General features: G+C 34.8%; 1 protein-coding gene across 1 annotated transcript in view; it reads right to left on the reverse strand.

Annotated features, from left to right (window-relative positions):
* LOC127870096 (MYG1 exonuclease-like) overlaps nt 1-10,524 on the reverse strand; it is a 57,033-nt gene extending 46,509 nt beyond the window's left edge. Inside the window, 2 exon segments of the mRNA XM_052412758.1 lie at nt 8,413-8,451; nt 10,496-10,524. Of these exon segments, the coding sequence (XP_052268718.1) occupies nt 8,413-8,451; nt 10,496-10,509 (53 nt within the window). The 5' untranslated portion in view covers nt 10,510-10,524.
* Between the last annotated feature and the right edge of the window lie 14,111 nt (nt 10,525-24,635).

Below are 24,635 nucleotides of genomic sequence, written 5' to 3' on the forward strand. Positions count from 1 at the left end.
AATTGATATTTAAAATATGTTTAGCTTTGATACAATGGAGAAATTAGATTACATATTTTTTTGTGAAACCAAGTTTTATTGCACATCGAATTTTAATAGCAGACATTACGTACTTTATGGATAATTAACACATCAGTAATGTTAGATTTAACAATCTAAATTGTGTCATACTTTTCCACTCAAGATAGAGCGACTTTAATTGAATTACACTGTTTATAATATGATTATTTTTTTCATAGGTTTTATAAATTTTGAATTACAGTACTTCAGACAAGTTGAAACCACTGTCAGTTTTTTATATAAAATTAATGACATTTTTATCCACAAAAGCATCATATTATATATGTGTATTGATTTAATTTTATGTTTTCAGAAGTACAGATGAAATCATTGCGTGATAAGGGCTATTTATGAAGAAAACAAAAATAATAATAATGTAAAAATATATGCACCGGTATCGTCTGCTTTTCTGAAAAAAAAACAACAACAACTGTTAAGACTCATTATAGACGACACTCTGGATCCAACCGGCTTTTTATTGCATAAGGAAGCCTCTGGTATAACGAGGGCGCCATTTAAGCACTTCATGTGAAGACCGAAAAGCACTCACTTTCTCGCTATATATATATGAATATTTGCGTTTCTATTGTGTGTAAACGGATTAAATTAGTTATAAATGGTTATATTTCATGCATATTTATACTACCTTGTGTTTATTATGAGGTATTAATGCCCAAAATTGGATAAATATCGGCAATATACCGACCGAAAAGCACTTCATGTGAAGACCGAAAAGCACTCAATTTCTCGCTATATATATAATATTTGCGTTCCTATTGTGTGTAAACGGTTTAAATTAGTTATAAATGGTTATATTTCATGCATATTTATACTACCTTGTGTTTATAATGAGGTATTAATGCCCAAAATTGGATAAATATCGGCAATATACCGACCGAAAAGCACTTCATGTGAAGACCGAAAAGCACTCAATTTCTCGCTATATATATATATGAATATTTGCGTTTCTATTGTGTGTAAATGGATTAAATTAGTTATAAATGGTTATATTTCATGCATATTTATACTACCTTGTGTTCATTATGAGGAATTAATGTCCAAAATTGGATAAATATCGGCAATATACCGACCGAAAAGCACTTCATGTGAAGACCGAAAAGCACTCAATTTCTCGCTATATATATATATATATATAATATTTGCGTTTCTGTTGTGTGTAAACGGATTAAATTAGTTATAAATGGTTATATTTCATGCATATTCATACTACCTTGTGTTTATTATGAGGTATTAATGCCCAAAATTAGATATATATCGGCAATATACCGACCGAAAAGCACTCCCGCGACAGCAGAGAATCACCGAAAAGCACTCAAGTTCTCTATATATACATGAAAGTTAACTATAAGGACCGATTTTAATGGATTGAAAAGATGTACATATTTATTTAGTCAATGTCTGTTCATATTAAAACTTAATTTTAAGGTCTGAAGTCATCATTAACAACTTGTGAACGAACGGCCGGTACGCTTCTTTTATCAGCACAAAGCAGTTTGGGAATAGATTTTCGCACCTTCAATTAATTATATTCCAGATAATGATGAGAAGTTGTGTTATGATCGGCGCCTTTCATTCATGCCCGAACAGTGCGGCTCGTGTGAATTAATGTACAGTTTTGTTGAATTACATGTGCTCAATTAATTATTCGATGTACGATGTGAATCTAATCTTAGTTTTAGTGCAGATTCGTTCATACGACACAAAGACACTATTTTATTTTACGGATCATTTCGGTTTAGAGGACTGAGACAGTCATGTTAAATATCGAATATAATATATATTTTTTATAAAAAACTGGTAGCAAGTTATAAATATATCGGCAATGTACCAACCGAAAAGCACTTTATGGTGTTTATCATCTTATACGTAAATTGATGTATATGTTTTAAGTATTTCAAATTGACGTGAAACTCTTAAATAGAAATTGCAGCATGACTTTTAGTTAATGTGCTTTGTATTAATAATAGCGATTTTAATCGTTCCATTAAAACCATTCATTGCGCGAGTATCGAGCTTTAGATTCACATGTTGTTTTTTTTAAGATATGAAAGATGCAAATGTGTCTTACTTATATTGTTTTCTGGTCTATCTTATATATATGTGACTACGTGCTAATTTTTTGGAGAAATGAAAGATTCAAATGTGTCTTATTGATATTTTATCCATTTATCATGTGTATTCAGTGTCATGCGAAAATAGATCTTATTTCTTAATTTCCACCTTCACACTTTATTAGCGCCGACTCAGTAAATTAATTAATTTAATAAAAAAAGTGCAACGGTGAGGTTGATCAATTGTTAGTGCACACCACTTCAGCAATAAATGAAAGTTATTTTGGCTGTAAATCCGATATTTCCAGTACAGTAGCCATGTTCCTGTGTATTGAGATGATAAGATAAGATCACCACAGCAGGTTGCTAATACACAGTGTAGACTGAAATGAAAACAGTTATTTTGGCTGTAAATCCAATTCCAGTACAGTAGCCATGTTCCTGTATATTGAACTGATAAGATCACCACAGCAGGTTGCTAATACACAGTGTAGACTTCCTCTGTTTTATTATAGTAATTGTTATTTACCTGCTTGGAATAAATGGTGTATTCATTCTGGTCTGATGGCGTTACAATTTCATGAAACAATGGATATATTGGCGTGATGGAACATGATTTATAAATCAATCTGACAGAATAGTATCAGCTTTTAATTATGTGTAATTTAATACGCATCTCCCCCGTAACTCAACGTTCAATGGCACGCGCACTTAACAAAATTATAAAATATCATGTGCATCATTATTTTTCTTTTTTATAAATTATGTACAAATATTATATGTTATACATGTTGTTTTGTGTTTTTTTTTACTCAACCAGAAAGAAGTAATATAACATTGGTATATATAAATCTCGTTAATTTTGCAAAATTCTGCATTAAATAAAGAAATATCTTTTTTTTTAAGCGTACGTGCTTGATTTATTTATATAAAATAACAGTTTTTTCTAATACACTCGGAATTTGACATTCAATTTGATGCATTCCACATTTTTTTAAGCGATATTTATCCAATTGTGGGCAATAATACCTCATAATGAACACAAGGTAGTATAAATATGCATGAAATATAACCATTTATAACTAATTTAATCCGTTTACACACAATAGAAACGCAAATATTCATATATATATAGCGAGAAATTGAGTGCTTTTCGGTCTTCACATGAAGTGCTTTTCGGTCGGTATATTGCCGATATTTATCTAATTTTGGGCATTAATACCTCATAATGAACACAAGGTAGTATAAATATGCATGAAATATAACCATTTATAACTAATTTAATCCGTTTACACACAATAGAAACGCAAATATTCATATATATAGCGAGAAATTGAGTCTTCACATGAAGTGCTTTTCGGTCGGTATATTGCCGATATTTATCCAATATTGGGCATTAATACCTCATAATAAACCCAAGGTTGTATAAATATGCATGAAATATAACCATTTATAACTAATTTAATCCGTTTACACACAATAGAAACGCAAATATTCATATATATATAGCGAGAAATTGAGTGCTTTTCGGTCTTCACATGAAGTGCTTTTCGGTCGGTAATTGCCGATATTTACCATTTTGGGCACAATGTAGTATAAACATACAATCATATAACCATTTATAACTAATTAAACTCGTTAACACACACTAAAAACGATATATTGCATATATATAGAGAGAAATTGAGTGCTTTTCGGTGCTTTTCGGTGCTATTCGGTGCTTTTCGGTGCTTTTCGGTTATTGTATGGACCCTATCTATATTATTTATCCAATATTGTTAATACTTTTTGTCAACACAGCTAGATGCACATTAACTTTTCATGGCCAGTTTCCAAGACTTGCCATTCAACCATCTCAAGTATTCTAATTGTCTGGTCAAAAGTACAAGTCCGTGGTCATCGTATGCTGTAAAACTAACATATATCATGTGTTTCAACTTTTTTTTTTTTAAGTATTCATTACATTTTCATAAAGCAAAAATATCAAACACACACATTTTAAAATTGTGTGGGCAACTAATTATGTTTTGTAAGCTTCTTAAACAACCCTATGGCCGAGCTGGACGACACAAGAGTTGAAATTTAATGTCCCTGTCCAACCAGATTGGTTTAACCTGGAAGTAAATTAGTTAAGGTACTGTAATTCAGTCCATCTCAATTATTCTTATGAAAAAAAAGCAAAGAATTTAGGTTGCCCATTAAAAAAATCAGCTTAATATTAGTGGAGTGTCAAAAAGTTGGTTTATCCAATAATACAACCCCAGTGCTCCAGCTAGGATTTGAAAAGGGCAGGGGGGGGGGGCTTATTATTCAAAAGGGCACTTTCGACGCGCAGTATTTTGTCAAAAGGGCACTTTCGACGCGCAGTATTTTGTGAAAAATGCACGTACGAGCGCGCGGGTGTTTCTGAAATGCTTCCTATTGCATGTTAATTTATATGTTATAAATAATTCTATTATTCCCATTAATATTAAACCATTCAAATATAATGTCTACAATGAGGATTAAAGTAATTACAATGTAATAAGAGATTTATGAATAATCATAAGTAAAATAAAAAAAAATAAAAAATTTGGGGGGGGAGGGGGGGGGGGGCAGGGCGGAGGTTCGGGGGGGGGGGGCAGGGCAGAGGTTCGGGAGGGTAGGGTTCCGCGCCCTTCGATTTAGGCCTAGCTGGAGCACTGCAACCCCTACTATGATATTGTTTAATCAAATTTAATATAAAAATAGCGTACATGTACATTTAGCTACAATGACATAACATTTTCATATTACTGAGTACTCCTCAGAACAAAATTTGTCAAAGATTTTGTAGCAGCACAAATGAAACTAAAAAATACACTTGATTACATGTACTTTCTTTTGATACAAATGCATTCTTACTAGTACGTTAAACTGACATGTGATATTTGCACTGATCCGAGAATTAAAATGTGAACACGTGTAAAATAATATGAGTTAACTTAGAAAAAATAGTTGCTATTGTTCTTTTAGTTTTTCCTTTAAATCTTTGAGTTAATAAATGTTGCACCGAGTTACTTATTTAGTTTTAAAGGTATTTAGAAATTATCTAAGTTAAATTATTAATGCAATATTTTGTGAACTATGCATAAACTTTTTAAGAAAGCCGCCCATGCAATGTAAAAGCAATACTATGGAAGAAAACAGCTTATTTTTAGTATAAATATGTAATATTTTCTAAACTCTAAGAGAAAATTTACAAAGGGTATTTAAATTACTGATTTTGTTATGACATTTGGGTTTCTAATAACAAATTAATCAGCCCTCTGTCCACTATTGTTCATTTGAAAATCCAGACAGAATCTATAAGAACCCCAGAATGAAACTCAAAGCATGTAACAAATTCATTTACCCGAATAGACTACATTAGTATTGTTAAACTAGGTGAGAGTATTACATAAAAAAAATATCAGAGAATAATAGAACAAGGGCTGTTTGTAAAACATGCATGCCCCCCATATGGGCTGTTATTTGTAGTGGCAGCCATTGTGTGAATACGATTTTTGTCACTGTGACCTTGACCTTTGACCTAGTGACCTGAAAATCAATAGGGGTCATCTGCGAGTCACGATCAATGTACCTACGAAGTGTCATGATCCTAGGCAAAAGCGTTCTTGAGTTATCATCCGAAAATCATTTTACTATTTCGGGTCACCGTGACCTTTGACCTTGTGACCTCAAAATCAATAGGGGTCATGTGCAAGTCATGATCAATCTACCCATGAAGTTTCATGATCCTAGGCGCATGCGTTCTTGAGTTATCATCCGAAAACCATTTTACTATTTTGGGTCACCGTGACCTTGACCTTTGACCTAGTGACCTCAAAATCGATAGGGGTCATCTGCGAGTCATGATCAATCTACACATTAAGTTTCATGATCCTAGGCGTATGCGTTCTTGAGTTATCATCCGGAAACCATTTTACTATTTCGGGTCACCGTGACCTTGACCTTTGACCTAGTGACCTCAAAATCGATAGGGGTCATCTGCGAGTCATGATCAATCTACCCATGAAGTTTCATGATCCTAGGCGTATGCGTTCTTGAGATATCATCCGGAAACCATTTTACTATTTCGGGTCACCGTGACCTTGACCTTTAACCTAGTGACCTCGTAATCGATAGGGGTCATCTGCGAGTCATGATCAATCTACCCATGAAGTTTCATGATCCTAGGCGTATGCGTTCTTGAGTTATCATCCGGAAACCATTTTACTATTTCGGGTCACCGTGACCTTGACCTTTGACCTAGTGACCTCAAAATCAATAGGGGTCATCTGCAAGTCATGATCAATCTACCCATGAAGTTTCATGATCCTACGCGTATGTGTTCTTGAGTTATCATCCGGAAACCATTTTACTATTTCGGGTCACCGTGACCTTGACTTTTGACCTAGTGACCTCAAAATCAATAGGGGTCATCTGCAAGTCATGATCAATGTACCTATGAAGTTTCATGATCCTAGCCCCAAGCGTTCTTGAGTTATCATCCGGAAACCACCTGGTGGACGGACCGACAGACCGACAGACCGACCGACATGTGCAAAGCAATATACCCCCTCTTCTTCGAAGGGGGGCATAATAAATAAACCAATAAATATTTGTAACAAGAAATATCTTTAAAAAAGATATACGGCGTAAATAGTTTAATGAATGAGATCAAGGATAGCGAATGTCTTTTTCTGTGCAGTTCTTAGCTGCATCAAACGCAGTACGGGATGTTACGGGGAGTTTTCGCGGCTTATTTTACATTATAACATATTGCTGGTCATAAACCTATAGATACAAAACAGAAAACCAAAAGAAGAATGGAAGTGAAATTTAAACATATGAGTCAACCGGCCACACGAGAACAAACCTGTTTTAGTGGTCTGTCGGGCATTGCTATTTGATTCGATTATTAACAGTATCGAGAATCATCGTGCTCATGCTTAAAGTGATATTATGGGCATTTTGCACTGTTGAATTGAGCTGAAAAGAATTAACAGGTCAAAATAGTTAGTTAAAATGTGGTTACTGATCAATTATCTGCAACTCACCTTGCTACCAGTTGTTTATAAAAATATATTTTATATTCGATATTCTTACGTGACCCACCCAGTCCTGTAAGCCGAAATGATCCGTAAAACAATATTGTGTCTTTGTGTCGTATGAACAAATCTGCACTAAAACTAAATTTAGGTTCAACTCGTAAACGCATGATCAGTTGTCAAACGAAAGTACGGTTAATATTCAAATGCATTATTTTTCTCTTTCTGGTATATTGTTTTAGTATGTTGATGCTGCATTAATTACTATAAGTGTATATGAAGTAGAAACATCAAAAATAATCAACGGTTGCGATAGACACCTATAAACTGTTACATGCTCATAATATCACTTTAGTACATTAGGCAATATGGTGGAATAATTATTGTTAAATTTATTAAAAATAATATTTATCATTGTATTGTTGAAAACACATTAAGAATCTATTATTGACATACCATAATTATATTGCTGAATATCTTCTTTTAACATATTTCTGGTCTAAAGAAAATTCCAGGTAACCTAGTTCACGGATAGCGTCTTTATTATATAACGATTATTTTACTGACCGCGAACTCCGGTGATGACCTGTATATAAACTCTGAATGTCCGCGACTTGACCCGAAACCTCGCGGGTTGAAATGCAATTCTTTAAAGTGAGGCCTCGCTTCCACTGCTCTTTATACTTTTACATGTTAACATGTTGACAGGAATATGGAAGTAAGTACTAAATATGAGAACATAGCCTTTTAAGTATAAACGCTTTTGCGCTGGTAATACTCTGAAAATAAAAGGTGTACGCACAAACTGTATTGATGTCGAGAATTGAGTGTAAAACTGTTCTATCTATTAAGCCTTTTCATTAGAGATAAAATTGTTTCATACAGTAAAACAGTGGTACAAAGACGCGGATATGTTTCCAATGTTCTGGTGGTATACTCAAATCAGCCAATGGAATAAATGAAGTGTATTCATTCGTACCTAGCCGCGGGAAATTTTATTTGAATTTTATTGGACACTTACAAAGGTCAAGTCAGGGTGAAAAGCTGGCTTATGCAGCTTACGCCGAAAAAAACAACAACTGCATTTTAAATACACAGTCATTTCTTAGTTCTTTACAAAATTAATATCACCCGCTTGTAAATTTTAGTTTAAATTGATTGCAATTTGAAGTAATGTAACATTAACTTTTTAAAAGTGATATACATTTTTAATTTAAAGTGTGACTTACATGTAGGTGTTTCCCTGCATCAATATTTTCTTACTGTGACTCAATAAAAAAAAAATTGGCAAAAAACTAAAGTAATAAAAGCCTTTCAATATAGGTAAGTGGCAAGGTAACACAATCATGTTTGACAGTTATTATTTACTTTACTTTATTCACACTTTTTCTTTAAATATATAATTATGTTGGTTGGTAAAGCAGATTCTTGATTTTCCAGCACTGAGCAGGATTTCTTTATTAATATAGGTCTCACAAGACTAGTACAAAAACAATGTGTTATTAATGCTGAATCTGTACAAATGTAAGAAAAGAACAAAAGATATAAGTAATATTCTTATTACTTTAAATAATAATAATAAGAAATAAGAGTATGCTCCATAGAAAATTTCATACATTAAACTTAAATGTAAAATATAACAAACATATAATTTATTTGAATTATAATGCTTATCAAGCCTTAACACACTGTGTATGTACAGCTCGTTGTCCGGCTTGCTTAAACCTTAACATTGGCTCTAAAATCTCAGTGCTTCCACCTACAACATTGAAACTTCATATGAAGCTGCACCTTGATGAGTTCTACATGCCACACCCATTTTTGGGTCACTAGGACAAAGGTCAGGGTCACTGTGACCTCTAATATTCTTCTGAAAAGCTTTCATTTAGTCAAAACTTCACCCGCAGCTGAGCATTGGCATCCGCTATGCGGTGCTCTTGTTTGCCACTGTCCTCAGCACAAAACATGATATATCTGCATGTGCATACAACCAAATCAGTTATACTGTCACTTAATTATAGTAAATTTTAGTAAATTATAGGCTTTAAATTGTATTATGACACCACTCATGATGTGACTATACAATTATACAATTACGGGACACATTATCTTCAAGAGAAATTCCAATACATCACCATATCATCGCAGATTTAAGGCAGATAATCTATTGTTTTTTTAACTGCCATTTTTACATATTTTTATTATTTTATGTTATGATGCATTGATCTTGTTTCTGAATTCACCAAGCAATCTATTATCATGATAAACTTTTGAAGAGAGATGTTATCTGATATTAAAATTATAAAAATATAATAACTACAAAGTGAAAAAACTTCAGTTGAATACTGTGACCAACTAAAATTTGCCAAAAAGCAAAATTTTGATCAGATCTTAAATTAAATTAAATACAAGTATAAGGAAAGACTCTGCCTCTTGGATCCCAGTTCAGACTTGTCAAATCTGCAAATTTGCCCTTGGCCATATAGAATTGGGAACTAATTACCATCAAGTCATGTTAAAAGGAGTAGGGTGTAGCATGCTTTTATTTATCTCTTGAGCTTTCAAATGAATTTTATGGGTAATTTTCATACAACAAAACAGAAGTGGCAGATTTTTTTTTCAAGCAGAACACATGATTCATACGAATGATATCATATAGTGTATTTTACCTTTGACTTTGAAGGATGACCTTGACTTTTCACCACTCAAAAGTTGCAGCTCCATGAGATACACATGCATGCCAAATATCAAGTTGCTATCTTCAATATTGCAAAATTTATGACCAAGGTTAGGTTTTCGACAGACACACACAACAGACAGACAGGCCAAAAACAATATGCCCCCGATCATTCGATCCGGGGGAATAAAAGGTTATTTAAAGATGATTTTAATTCACTTAAGCATATAATTAAAAGAAAAAGTGCATTTAATGCACATTTCATGCAACAGTAATTGCATTGTATTTTTCTGCATTTATTGTGCGTTCAATACACTTAAAAATGGAGACAAGACACACTTTTAACAGAAAGAATCTTTTTTTTTCAGCATTTTCCAGCATTAATAATCTTCTAGTGTATTTTTTATCATCACAATTACACTTTACTAGGAAATCAGTATGTTAACCCTTTCCCACTCAGAGCTAAAGTGGAAATTGCTATGCGAAAACAACATAAAACCAGAACAGCTTTTGAGTAACTCACAGTCTGTTCTGGTTTTATGCTGTTTGCTTCCCATCAGTATCTAACAAATGGAGATGAAGCCTTAAAAACTTGAATTTAATATAAATAATAGTGAATAAAATTTATACAGTACCTAATTAGTAGCATTAGGCCTTATATGGTATACTTGTGGTAGAAATAATGCATTTTGTATAATACAACACACCTGTCGATAATACCCGAAAGGGGAGTTAGACATTATATATAGATAGATAGATACATTACTTAATCAATATAGCTTCCCATACAGTTCAATACAATGTTCAATTTAATACACAATGCAAAGTTGGAATATGACATCAAGCTTGGAATAATCTTTTCAATAATGTATAATATGCTGTTATAATTTGAAAGTGAAATAGACACTTGCATATAAAAACTGATTTTACATCAAAACTAATTGTTAAATTTGGTTTTGTAATTACTCAAAAAATGATACAGTTTATAAATGCAGTCAAAATGATAAAATATGCAATTACAATAAATAATAAAGTAAGAGAAACGCACTTTGGTACTAAAAAACGAATGAATATTACAATAATACATTCTGAATATGTAATTAACAGTTTTGTCTAAGAAAATCACCATTTCTTTTCATATCAATGTACATGATTCTGGCATTGTTTGTGCAACTGTAAATAATATTCTATGCAGTGAAGTAAATTTTTCATTTTGAGATCATAAATTGTTGAATTTGGCACAGTAAATTGATATAAAATGTCCATCTAAGTCAAATTTAGTTTTAGATTTATGTTAGAAGATTCTAGAAAACCAGCCCAGGTACTCACAAAATTTAAAGGTATTAATTACGTTTATGGGATAAACATTGAAATGTGTTCCTTTGTAAAAAAACTTATTTTTTTATGTACTGTTGAAACATTTAAATCTAAGTATGATCTCGGATACTGGACATTTTAATCATTGAAGTTTTTAACACAAAGTGAATATCATTTCAACATTTATGAGTTTCTTGATGATTTAAGTCCTGTATTTAATCTTACACACAATTGCCGGTGTATATTTTTGTTAGTAATGATTTCTGTGATAATTGTGAATAAGTAACATTTATATTTACCGTTTGCATTTTTTGATTCATTGGAACAATATAGACATACATTGCGCTTTGATGGTTATGTTCATTTAAGCCAAAAAAGTATGGTAATTAAAACTTAAATAATACAGAAAGAAAGCACTATAAAACTGTTCTACTTTAAGAGATGTTAATTTTTATATTATATTTAATCATTCTAGAAGCACATACCAGTATATTTTAAAAATATTATCAGAAAAATGTCAAAATATAGTGCTACATTTATGAGTAAAACAAGCAAATCCAGTTGCATAGAGCTGTTTATTGTTATTGTAACGATTTTCAATATACATATAGTGTGATAATAGCATTTCTTATATAATATGCAATATAAAATTGCAAAGATATTAAATATAAATGTCATGTTTTTACCAGGCATTTATTTTCTTGCAATGGATAAAGAAGTAGCGATATTGATAGATGCAAAATGGAATAACATTGTCCACTTTTTACCTAAATTAGTTGGACTACACATAGTGTAACACATATGTATGCATTAAGGAAGTCATCATAATCAGAACTGATTAGTACCCAACATAAACATTAAGAATACACTATAAACACCTTGATATTGACCTGATTGCAAAAAAACCCCATTAAAATGTGAAATCCGTCAATTTTTTTATAGTTTTTAAATACTCCACTTAACATGACATTGTCTTTCGCATTAAAATACATCTTTTTTAGACTATTTTCACAAAACGTGACCAGGAAACATCTGGTATTTCTTAATCAATTTCAAGTTAATTAATTTTGGATTGATCAAATGTGAAAGGTCAAGCAACTGTGTCATGTTTAAGGATAAAACATAGCATGTACTTGATTGAAAGATGTTGCCCAATTCTAGCAGGGACCTATACATACCTGTTTGTATAGTCCCTGTTCTTATTATATACTTTAAATTGCATGTTTATATAATGTATGTAATAGTGAATAAAAACAAACAAGTACTTTAAACATAGTTGTAAATAAATTCTTTCATGGTTCAGAGTAAAAATGGTTCTAATTGGCATCTCTCAGTCATTTAACCAGCCATACAATTACTACAACAACTATTTTGGTTCCCTGAAAACAAGACACTGCTGTTATTGTAGCCAAAATGATTAACCAAATGTAAGCGCAAGCATGTGGAATTGTTTTGAATGTATGAGAACATTTCAATGTCCATTCCTTTCCTGTTTTTCAAAATGTCACCGTTGTTATAATAACACAGTCAAGGCACTTGCAGGTTTACCGTTGCAACCTGCTCTACAGATTTCTTGCATGTACTTTTCAAGTGTTGTAGGTGGTTGCATATGAATAACTTTTGCAATCGAAGGCGCATTTAGACCCATAACTAAGGCAACTGTTTCAAGCACTAAACAAACTTTTGGATTTTTCTTTCTAAGCTCAGAAATAATGTGAGCTTTCATTCTGTCCTTGTAGTTTTTGAGAAATTGTGCTACAATTCAATCTTCTGGTTGTGTACTGGATTCAGGACAATATGCATGTTTTCCTAGTTCATAGCAAAGTAGTTAAAAGCAATAGCCTAGAGATTCCAAATTATCACAGTACATAATTTATGGTGACTATAAACTCAATATGTTGCTCTTTTACTTCAGGCAGCTCTTCATGCATTATCATATCATACTTTTCATATTTGTGAATATTTGGCATTCTTTCTTTTTTATCCCCAAAAAATATTAGGGCAGTCAGGGTCACAGGCAGCAGTATCATAAATGTGTCCCCCCCCCCGGAACCCTACCCCCCCCCCCCCCCCGCGGGGTAGGGTTCCGGGGGGGGGGGCAAATTTATGATACTGCTGCCTGTGGTCAGGGTTGGCTAATACTTTTTTCGTGTTCTTGAATTGGAGTTCAAGCCCATTGGGCTTTCAATTGGTAGTCGCTAAAACTAAACTCTATCTTCAGCTTGCTCGTCGCATATTCTAGATCAGACTTAAAATCCATTTTAACTCTGAAATGTAAACAATACCATGCAATATACCGTTTGCCGTAAAAGTCAACTTATCCTTTATTATGTAAGTATATATAATTCAATTGCTTGTTTTTGCATAAAAAAATAATAAGAAAATGATTTGGAATGGTAATAATGCGTTTACCCTCTATGTATTGTATCACTATTTTTATGCGTAGTATATCGCCTAATAACGCAGGCGGATCACGCGTTGGGTGTATCAAAGGCAAGATGGCTGGTAGTTAGGTACGAGTCTACTCTTTACGGAGAATCCGGAGATGGACGAAGTGTTACGATTATCATTGGGTATAGAATTGTGCAATCTAATAGTGTGTATAATATGATCAAAATGTCTGTGGTTGTATTAACCAAATAATTATCAATTGTAACGTGAAGTTCAAATCTTAATATGCACCCTTAGTGTCCGTTCTGAAGCTATTTAGCGCATTATCGATTATCGATTGCTCCAAGTACACAAGATAATGGTATTTAAGTTATTTTGAACTAATTGGTGATAAGCTGACAATAATCTTGAGAACAAGTCATCCAAATTTTTTAGGCGTAGCCTAACGGTTTTACCAATATATGAATGAAATAACGTAAATATAAAACTTTATAAATTTCAAAGGCAATATTTTCTAATGACATCTTCACCAATTTCAAATCGTATCACATGCAACTAAAAGCACATTCACGCAGTATTTATTGTGTGCAGCAATTACGAATATGCAAACTTCATTAAATAAAAAAATATTATATATGTGTTGGTGTTTATTTATTTTTTGTTTCAGTTCTAATTAAGTCAGATGTGTTGCAATGCAAATGTACATTTATAAATAAAGTTATGAAATCGACTTTTTTCTCACATTAACACCAAAATGCATGGCTTATTGATAATTTAGTTTGATCATCAAAGTCTTACAAGTTACCAGTTAATAAGTAAGGAACAATTAATTTGTTTAGAAGAAACTGTTGACAAACACACAACAAATCAACTTTAATCAAGTAATTAAGGTACCGTGTCCATTAAACGTTTATAATTATTCACAGATTGAAACTTTGAGTTTTTGTGATCCGCGATAATAATTGTCAGTTTTACCTTTAATTTTCATTAACAAGTATATGATAAAGGCCACATGTCCCATCTTTAACAAGCAGTAATTATAGAGTAAATGTCGACTGCATATATATATATATTTCAAAATCATCCCGCTTTTATAAAACATGTAGAACATATCTGTAGTATATTACCCAATTGAGCATTACACAGTGTTTCTTCGTAGTATTTTTTATTACTCGTATTAAAGCGTGTGTGCGTGTGCGTGCGTGTGTGTGTGTGTGCAGAAATAGTGTCATTATGGCCATGATAGTTGGATATTCACAGACTAAGTATCTTGAGTCGAGCACTTTGTGCCCAGTGTTCCCATACCCTGGATTTAAAGTGAATATTTCATGCGCGGTCACATGGAATTGTAAAAGCAATTGTGCCAGAAAATCGGTAAGTGCATTTTTATAGTGATATTTTTGTACACATTGTCTGCAAATTCCTTCTCTTTTTATCAGATCCTTATAACGTCCGCATAATTATTATTTATTAATATGGTCCGCAGATCACTTCTTTGTATATGTCGTCCGCAGATTCCTTCTTTATTCATATCGTCCGCAGATCCATCTTTGTATATAGCATCTGCAGATTTATTCTTTATTCATATGGTCCGCAGATTCATACTTTCTATATAGCGTCCGCAGATTCCTTCTTTATATATATCGTCCGCATATTTATTATTTATTCATCTTGTTCGCAGATTTATTCTTTATTCATGTGACCCGCAGATCCCATCTTTGTATATATTGTCCGAAGATTTTTTCTCTATTCATGTGGTCCACAGATTACTACTTTCTATATAGCGTCCGCAGATTCCTTCTGTATTCATATCGTCCGCAGCTTTATTATTTCTTCATATGGTCCGCAGATTCCTTTTTTGAAAATATCGTCCGCATATTCCGACTTTATTAATATCGTCCGCAGATACATTCGTTGTATATATCGTCCATAGATTCCTCCTGTATTCATATACTGTAGTCCGCAGATTTATTATTTATTTAATGGTCCGCAGATCCCTTCTTTGTATATATCGTCCGCAGATTCCTATTTTCTATATAGCGTCCGCAGATTCCTTCTGTATTCATATCGTCCGCAGATTTATTATTGATTCATATGGTCCGCAGATTCCTTCTTTGTATATATGGTCCGCAGATTCATTTTGTATTCATATGGTCCGCAGATCAAGACCATTGCTCTCGTCGTTGGTGCTAACGACTTAGGACGAAGCTCGACAGCTCATATCGCAGAAGAAGTGATGAAGGATCTCTGCTTCCAACTTCATTCCCTGTCACCACAGTCATTTATTCTTAAATCTGAGATGCTACCACGAGGGCGCGATCTCTTTCATGAACAGAAATCAAGGCGAATTGCAACGGAGTCCATATTCCTTGAGGAATGGAATGCAGTTGCGGCGGAAGTAAACTGCCGTCTTCACGAGCTGGCGGGGTCTGTTGATTGGTTACACATAATCAGTCAGTGGCAGTTCCACTCCATGTTCGGTGCACATCGTCGACTGAGGAAAATCTACATAATAAATGTCCTACGCAAAAAACGCGAGCAAATTAAAGTAATTGAAGAAAATAACATAGTTTTTGTGCCGCAAATGGGGCATTTATGGAACAGGGATCAAACGGTACCAAGTATTCCGTTACACTGTCTCCAAAAGAATCTTGCACATGTCCATCGACTAGTAGGTGTTACCATATAATTTCAGCGATGATGGCAATCGGTATGCCACAATCGGATGACAAAAAAGTATACAACTTAACACAACTGTCGTACCAAAATAAATAAAAAATGCGGAACTAAAAAGGGTAGAAAGGGTGATGGCGATATTCAAGTCAATGCGGCTCCGGATGCTTTAATTAAAATAGTTTTAAAAAATACATGCTTACGTCCTCCATTACACATAATAATGCCGCAAAACGAATCGTTGATGTACGTACATCGTTATTTGACGCCTCTACGCCAAAATCAATCATTAAAACGCCTTATTACACAAGTGGAAAGAAAAGAACTTGAGTTATACCTAGAGAACCCGTGTACATTTAAGAAAATATCCGACCTATTTACACGGATTTTGTCATATCTTGGAAACGTTATTAGTTACTTGGAGAATTACATGGACTTGGAAATATTGCATTTACAACTAATTTAAAGAATTATATGGACATGGAAACATTATGTTAACAACTGAATAAAGAGCAAAGAACTATTCATCGAGTTTATTAGTGTATGTGTTGTTATGGTACACCTTTACATTTTCCTTATCGTTATTTATTCACATGTATTTGACTTTATCCTTTCGAATTTGTGCACGCACGTTACGTTTTAAACTTATTAATATGCACGACCAACCCTTATATTCAAATTTCGATAATAATCGTAAACATGCGCAACATATAGGGATCACTTCGCTGTCTGTCTGTCTGTCTGTCTGTCTGTCTGTCTGTCTGTCTGTCTGTCTGTCTGTCTGTGTGTCTGTCTGTCTGTCTGTCTGTCTGTCTGTCTGTCTGTCTGTCTGTCTGTCTGTCTGTCTGTCTGTCTGTCTGTCTTGTCTGTCTGCCTGCCTGCCTGCCTGCCTGCCTGCCTGCCTGTGTCTGTCTGTCTGTCTGTCTGTCTGTCTGTCTGTCTGTCTGTCTGTCTGTCTGTCTGTCTGTCTGTCTGTCTGTATGTATGTATGTATGTATGTATGTCTGTATGTCTGTCTGTACGGAGGGGGCGAATTGCTCAAGAAGAGAATAAATGGCCAAAAGTCATGTTGCAATTAATTCTTTAAGTAGGGGGGCGGTGGGAAATTGGCCAAGGGGAGAAAAAAATGGCCGAGAATCATTTTGCAATAAAGTTTTATGAGGGGGGGGGGGGGGGGTAAAGATTGGCTGAGGGGAGAAAAAATGTCAACGAGTCATGTTAAAATATATTCTTAAGTAGGGGGGGGGGGGGGGGAATTGTCCGAGGGGAGAAAAAAATGGCCCAGAGTCATGTTAAAATACATTCTTAAGTATGGGGCGGGGGATATTGGCCGAGGGGAGAAACAAGAGCTGTCAGAAGACAGCGGGCTCGACTATTCGAGTGCTTGACGGTATTAAGTATGCCATCATGGGGAAAATGTTCATATTAAATAAGGTCAAGGTAATATAGTCATATTCTAAGTGGAAGAGGACCATAATTGAAATATATTGATCGCTTATGTTTTAAAGAAGTTGTACTTTATAGACGATTTTGAGTCAATGTATATTTTCCTCAATCTATTGAACATTTGTAAAGACATAAAACAAACTAATAAGATTTTATTTCAAGTTTGAAAGCAATAGCTTGGGTGGGATGGTTGGACGGTCCTTCGAAAATTAAAAAATAAAAATATTTGTGGGTCTTTTTTTATCATGTTTAAAAAAAAAGTTGTTTTTTTTGGTGGGGGTTGGAGTTGGGGTGGGGATGGAGAGGGGGTATAATGTGGGGATGTGGTCATTTATTAGATGATCTTTCAAAAATAAGAAAAAAGGGAAAAAATTGGGTGGGGGATTCTAGGGTGGGGCATGGGGGATGGTTTGGGTGGAGTCCATTGTGGTATGTCAGGTAAGTGTGGTTTTGTCAAAATATGAATAAAATCTGATCATAAATGAAGAAGTTATGGCAATTTAAATAAAATTTATTAATTTGAACAGGAGAGTCAATGCCATTCAAAGGTCAAGGTCAAATTCAACTTGCCAGGAACAGTACCCTTATGGTACTGAGAAAGTATTTGAAGTTTGAAAGCAAAAGCCTTGATACTTTAGAAGTAAAGTAGATCTAAACACAAAATTTAACAAAATATTCGAAGTTACTAAGACAAAAAAGGGCCATAATTGCGTTAAAATGCCAACCAGAGTTATGCAACTTGCCTTGTACAGTCCCCTTACGATAGTTAGCGAGTTTTCCAAGTCTGAAAGCAATAGCTATGATACAGTTTATGAGTAAAATGGACCAATACTAAAAACTTAACCAAATGTTCAATTATCAAAGAATAAAATGGGCCATAATTCTTACAAAATGCTGACAAAATATTTGATTTGGTACGCAAACTTTAACATAGATTTATCAATAACATGCATGTTTTAAGTGAAAAAAGGGCCATAATTTTTACAAAATGCTTGATACAATTGTCTGCTCTTGTTTATAGATTGGGGTCATGTTGGTAAAGAAGTATGCAAAATATACAAGCAATATGTCAAGGGACAAAGAAAATATTTGAGGTGGTACACAAACTTGTATATTCCAACGCTCACGCTTACGCTGACGCCGGGGTGAGTAGGATAGCTCCGCTATATATATTTCATATTTAATAGTCGAGCTAAAAATGGCCAAGAGTCATGTGGCAATTAGTTCTTTAAGTATGGGGGAAAATTGGCCAAGAGGGGGGGGGGGGGGGGGAGTAGTAAATATTGACCTAGGCCATTTTGCCCCGGGAGAAAAACGGTCTAGGCCATTCTTTCCCCGGAGGAAAAATGGCCTAGGCCAGCGGTGTCAATACTAAGTCGAACATAACGATTATTAAGTTTAAGTTATCGGAGTTTTGTTGTTAGAAGAAAATACCAGACAGGTATTAAATTTTCAAAGACATCAGGACTGTTTTTCACTGCTCTCGCGAGACTAAGTAGGGATGCTACTTAATTGACTTGATTCATATCATTCACAATGGAGAATGCGCACACTGCTGTGTATTCTGCGAGAGCATGTATGGCATGGAACGTCCGTTCTCTGTGTGTCTAAAGCACTAGCGTCTGGCCAAGAGCCGTGTTAAGGACGGTGTATAACGTTCATTTTGCCGCCATCCATTGTCCGTTTACATTGTAATTTAATATTTCCTTTACAAATAGTCGCGTCAAGCTTAATTTGTTCTTATGGCATGTGCAACTGCGATGTCTGATCAGGAGTAACGCTGTCCGCTTTTAAGTCACGCAACATTTAGTAGTCTCATACTCGTACAGGGTACTCTTGACCAGTCTGCACGAATGCGCAGGCTAATCTTGAGTAACGTTGGTCGCTTATGAACCATTTTGGAATGCTGTGGCTCATATGTATGAAATCAAAGCGCTTAAGGCACTGTAGTTGTTCGCTATTGCATAACCTTAGACGCTATTCATTGTTAAAAATAAGGTTATCGCTTTTAAAGCAAGTTTAAAATAAGCGCAAGCTATTCACATTTATCGAGAGTGTGTCTAAAGGCAAATGTCGAGATATTTGTGCACTCTTTAGCATCCTATGGATACTATAGAGATAACTTAGACAAATTTACAAAAACAGACCCCCTTTAAGACTTTATTTAAGTAAAGAAAATATAAAGATAATTGACAGTTCATACGGTGTCAACATTACTCTGATTTTAACATCGGTATAGAACAATGTGTGTGTTCCATATTTTTTTCCAAATAGGTCAAGATATCAGTATAATAAATGTAATTACCAAGTTAAATGAAGATTGGACTATAGATGTGACTACTAGCGTGTTAAAAAGGGTTCACTCAGGTCATACAGGAAAAACAGCCCCGTCCCTTGGTGGCAACGTTTTTCAACGGAACGAAGCCATTTTCGAACTCGGCCCAAAAATCGTTAGAGCAAATGTGCCTAGCAAGTTTACTGAAGATTGGACGAAAAAAAATGAGATTTCTAGATCGTTAACAATATTTTACTACAGCCATATAAGGAAAACTCAACGATTTTCAACGAACCTAAACCATTTTCTAACTCAGACGATATGTATTCAGAACAAAATGTTCTGACACAATTTCATGAAAGTTTGACGATAAATGTTACTGATACAATGTTAACAATGTTTTAGGAAAGCCATACAAGGAAAATGTCCCGTCTCCTGGCGAACCTGTTCTTTAACCACCAGGAACTATTTTCGAAGTGAGTTGGAATATGATTGGAGCGAATGTTTTGACAAAGTTTAATTAAGATTCGACTACCATTGTGAACTATTGAGTGTTAACAAGATTTTTCTTCAACCTATTGATCCAGTTTTTACCTCACATGACTCTGTTTCGAACTCGTTTAAGATCTTAGTGGAACAAATGTCCTGACCAAGTTCCATGAAGATTGGATCATTAATGTGGCCTCTAATGTGTGAATGTGTAATGTGTGAACAAGATAAATGCTTTCTAAGCATGACGGATGACGGACACAATGCCATCACAAAAGCTTTCTATGAGCAGCTTGTCCACAAGTTAGCTGAACACTATGTATAGTAATAACAAGAATTCCTCTGCTTAGAGTTTCTGAAGTTTTAATTAACTGAGTGGGTAATCACGTGACAAACAGAACAGAACATACAGTTCATTAAATACATTGTCTTTGATGTATATGAATATAAATAAAGTAATGCCAGGTGTCAGTTTACTATATTGAATAACCAGATCAATATTACCATTTATATATAGGTAAGTAGATTAAATGAAATTTCATAACAAAATTCAATGAAATTTCTTTAAAAACAAGGGCTGTTTGTAAAACATGCATGCCCCCCATATGGGCTGTCCGTTGTAGTGGCAGCCATTGTGTGAATACGTTTTTTGTCACTGTGACCTTGACCTTTGACCTAGTGACCTGAAAATCAATAGGGGTCATCTGTGAGTCACGATCAATGTACCTATAAAGTGTCATGATCCTAGGCAAAAGCGTTCTTGAGTTATCATCCGAAAATCATTTTACTATTTCGGGTCACCGTGACCTTGACCTTTGACCTTGTGACCTTAAAATCAATAGGGGTCATCTGCGAGTCATGATCAATCTACCTGTGAAGTTTCATGATCCTAGGCATTTGCGTTCTTGAGTTATCATCCGAAAACCATTTTACTATTTCGGGTCACAGTGACCTTGACCTTTGACCTAGTGACCTCAAAATCATTAGGGGTCATCTGCGAGTCATGATCAATCTACCCATGAAGTTTCATGATCCTAGGCGTATGCATTCTTGAGTTATCATCAGGAAATCATTTTACTATTTCCGGTCACCGTGACCTTGACCTTTGACCTAGTGACCTCAAAATCAATAGGGGTCATCTGCGAGTCATGATCAATCTACCCATGAAGTTTCATGATCCTAGGCGTATGCATTCTTGAGTTATCATCAGGAAATCATTTTACTATTTCCGGTCACCGTGACCTTGACCTTTGACCTAGTGACCTCAAAATCAATAGGGGTCATCTGCGAGTCATGATCAATCTACCCATGAAGTTTCATGATCCTAGGCGTATGCGTTCTTGAGTTATCATTCAAAAACCATTTTACTATTTCGGGTCACCGTGACCTTGACCTTTGACCTAGTGACCTCAAAATCAATAGGGGTCATCTGTGAGTCATGATCAATGTACCTATGAAGTTTCATGATCCTAGGCCCAAGCGTTCTTGAGTTATCGTCTGACAACCACCTGGTGGACGGACCGACAGACCGACCGACATGAGCAAAGCAATATACCCCCTCTTCTTCGAAGGGGGGCATAAAAAGAACAGAGAATAATAATAATTTTTAACAGAAAAAAGCATTATAATTTTAAAGGCAGTAAGGATACACTATTACGTTTAATTTACTTAAATTTACAATCAAGATGGCGACATCCATGTCGAGACAGATATTTTTCGCCGTTGTATATCCTTTATACCAGCAACAAAGGGAGAGACGTTTATTTCGAATTAATATTTGCTCTTTTTATCGACTTTACCAGGCCAACATGGCTGGAAAGTCAGCGGCATTTGAACAATTAATGCAAGTACTAATGGGTATTGAGTGGCGAAATATACCTGTCTCGACAGGGACGTCGACAGCTTGTTTGTCAAGTGATTACTCCCTCAGATTCGGCTATTTTAGCATGCTTTTCGCTTTAATCAAGTAATTTACAAGTCCCTGAATGCACGACAAAATCTTCATTTGGAAAAAAGTTAACAATTGACCTTGAATTTTGGTTTGTTATGCTAAGACATTTTTTTTTAAGTTTGTAAGCGTTTCTTTTTAACTTGTTATCATCAGCACTACTTTGTAACAAGACCCAAAGTCGCTCATCTGAGATACACACGAACTGACTGACCTGCTCAGTGCAGCCCAAATATATCATTAGAACAAATGTTCTGACCAAATTTTACGAAGCGTGAACTATAAATGTAACTTAAATTTAGAGTGCTAACAAGGTTTTACTAAAGCCATATTAGGAGAAATTCCCCGAACCCTGGCGGCCATGTTTTTTCAACAGACCGGAACTTTGTTCGAACTGATCAAAGATAGCATTAAAAACAAATCTTTTGACCAAGTGTTATTAAGATTAGACAATAAATGTGGCAATTAGAGTGTGAAGTTTTTACTAAAGCCATAAAAGGAAAAATGCCCCGCCCCCTTGCGGCAATGTTTTTCAACCAACCGAAACCATTTTTGAACTCCGTCTTAGATATCATTGGGACAAGTCTTCTGACCAAGTTTCATTTAGATCAGACAATAAATGTGGCCTCTACAGCGTTAACAAGGTTTTACAATAGTAATATATAGCCATGTACGGAAAAATGCCCCGCCCCCTGGTGGCCATGTTTTTCAACAGACCAGAACCATTTTCGAACTTATCTAAGAGGTCATTGGGACGTATTTTCTGACAAAGTTTCATGAAGATCTGACTAAAAATTTGGCCTCTAGAGTGTTAACAATGTTTCACTACAGCCATATAAAGAAAAATGCCCCGCCCAATTGGTGCCATGTTTTTCAACCATTTCGAACTCGTCCAAGATATAATTGGGACACATATAATATATATATATATATATATATATCCATATAAAAAAATGCCCCGCCCCCTAGTAGTCATGTTTTTCAACCAACTGAAACCATACCATTTTTGAACTCGTCCAATATTTCATTGGGACAAATCTTCTGACCAAGTTCTGATCGGACAATAAATGTGGTTTCTAGAGTGTTAAAAAGGTTTTACTATAGCCATATAAGGAACAAGAGTGCCAAACTGTCACAAGATACACCCATTTGAAGGTTTTGGACAACTTGATAACTTTACCATGACCCATATTTGAACTTGACCTACATATCATCTAGACACAACTTCTGACCAAAATTGGTGAAGATCAGATGAAAACTACTTCAATTAGAGAGCGGACACCATGCTAAATGCTTGAAATGCACTAAGTGACCTTGTGATCTAGTTTTTGACCCGGCATGACCCATATTTGAACTTTAACTAGATATTGTCTAGACACAACTTCTGACCAAATTTGGTGAAGATCGGATGAAAACTAATTCAATTAAGGAACGGACACCATGCTTAATGCTTGAAAATGCACTAAGTGACCCTGTGACCTAGTTTTTGACCCTGCATGACCCATATTCGAACTTGACCTATATATTGTCTAGATACAACTTCTGACCAAGTATGGTGATTATCGGATGAAAACTACTTATATTACAGAGCGGACACCATGCTAAATGCTTGAAATGCACTAAGTGACCCTGTGACCTAGTTTTTGACCCGGCATGACCCATATTCGAACTTGACCTAGATATTGTCCAGATACATCTTCTGACCAAGTTTGGTAAAGATCGTATAAAAACTACTTCAGAGAGCGGAAACCATGCTAAATGCTTGAAATGCACTAAGTGACCCTGTGACCTAGTTTTTGACCCGGCATAACCCATATTCGAACTTGACCAAGATATTGTCTAGATAAAACTTCTGACCAAGTTTGGTGAAGATCGGATGAAAACTATTTGAATTAGAGAGCGGAAACTGCTGTGGACTCCGCCTGCCCGCCGCCAAGGTGAAACTATAATACGTCCATTTTTTTAAAACGGGCGTATATAAATGCCCCGCCTCTTGGTGGCCATGTTTTTCAACCAACTGGAACCATTTTCAACTCGTCCATAACATAATTTAGATATCTTTGGAAAAAATCTTCTGACCAATTAACGGACAATAAATGTGGCCTCTAGAATTTTAACAAGGAAAATGTTGATGCCGCACAACACACGACTGACAAAAGGCGATCACAAAAGCCCACCATTTACACATTGCGCTCAGGTGAGCTAAGAAAAAACGGAAATAATAAAAAACGATGCA

The sequence above is a fragment of the Dreissena polymorpha genome, chromosome 1, assembly GCF_020536995.1.
Source record: "Dreissena polymorpha isolate Duluth1 chromosome 1, UMN_Dpol_1.0, whole genome shotgun sequence".
Taxonomy (NCBI): Eukaryota; Metazoa; Mollusca; class Bivalvia; order Myida; family Dreissenidae; genus Dreissena; species Dreissena polymorpha.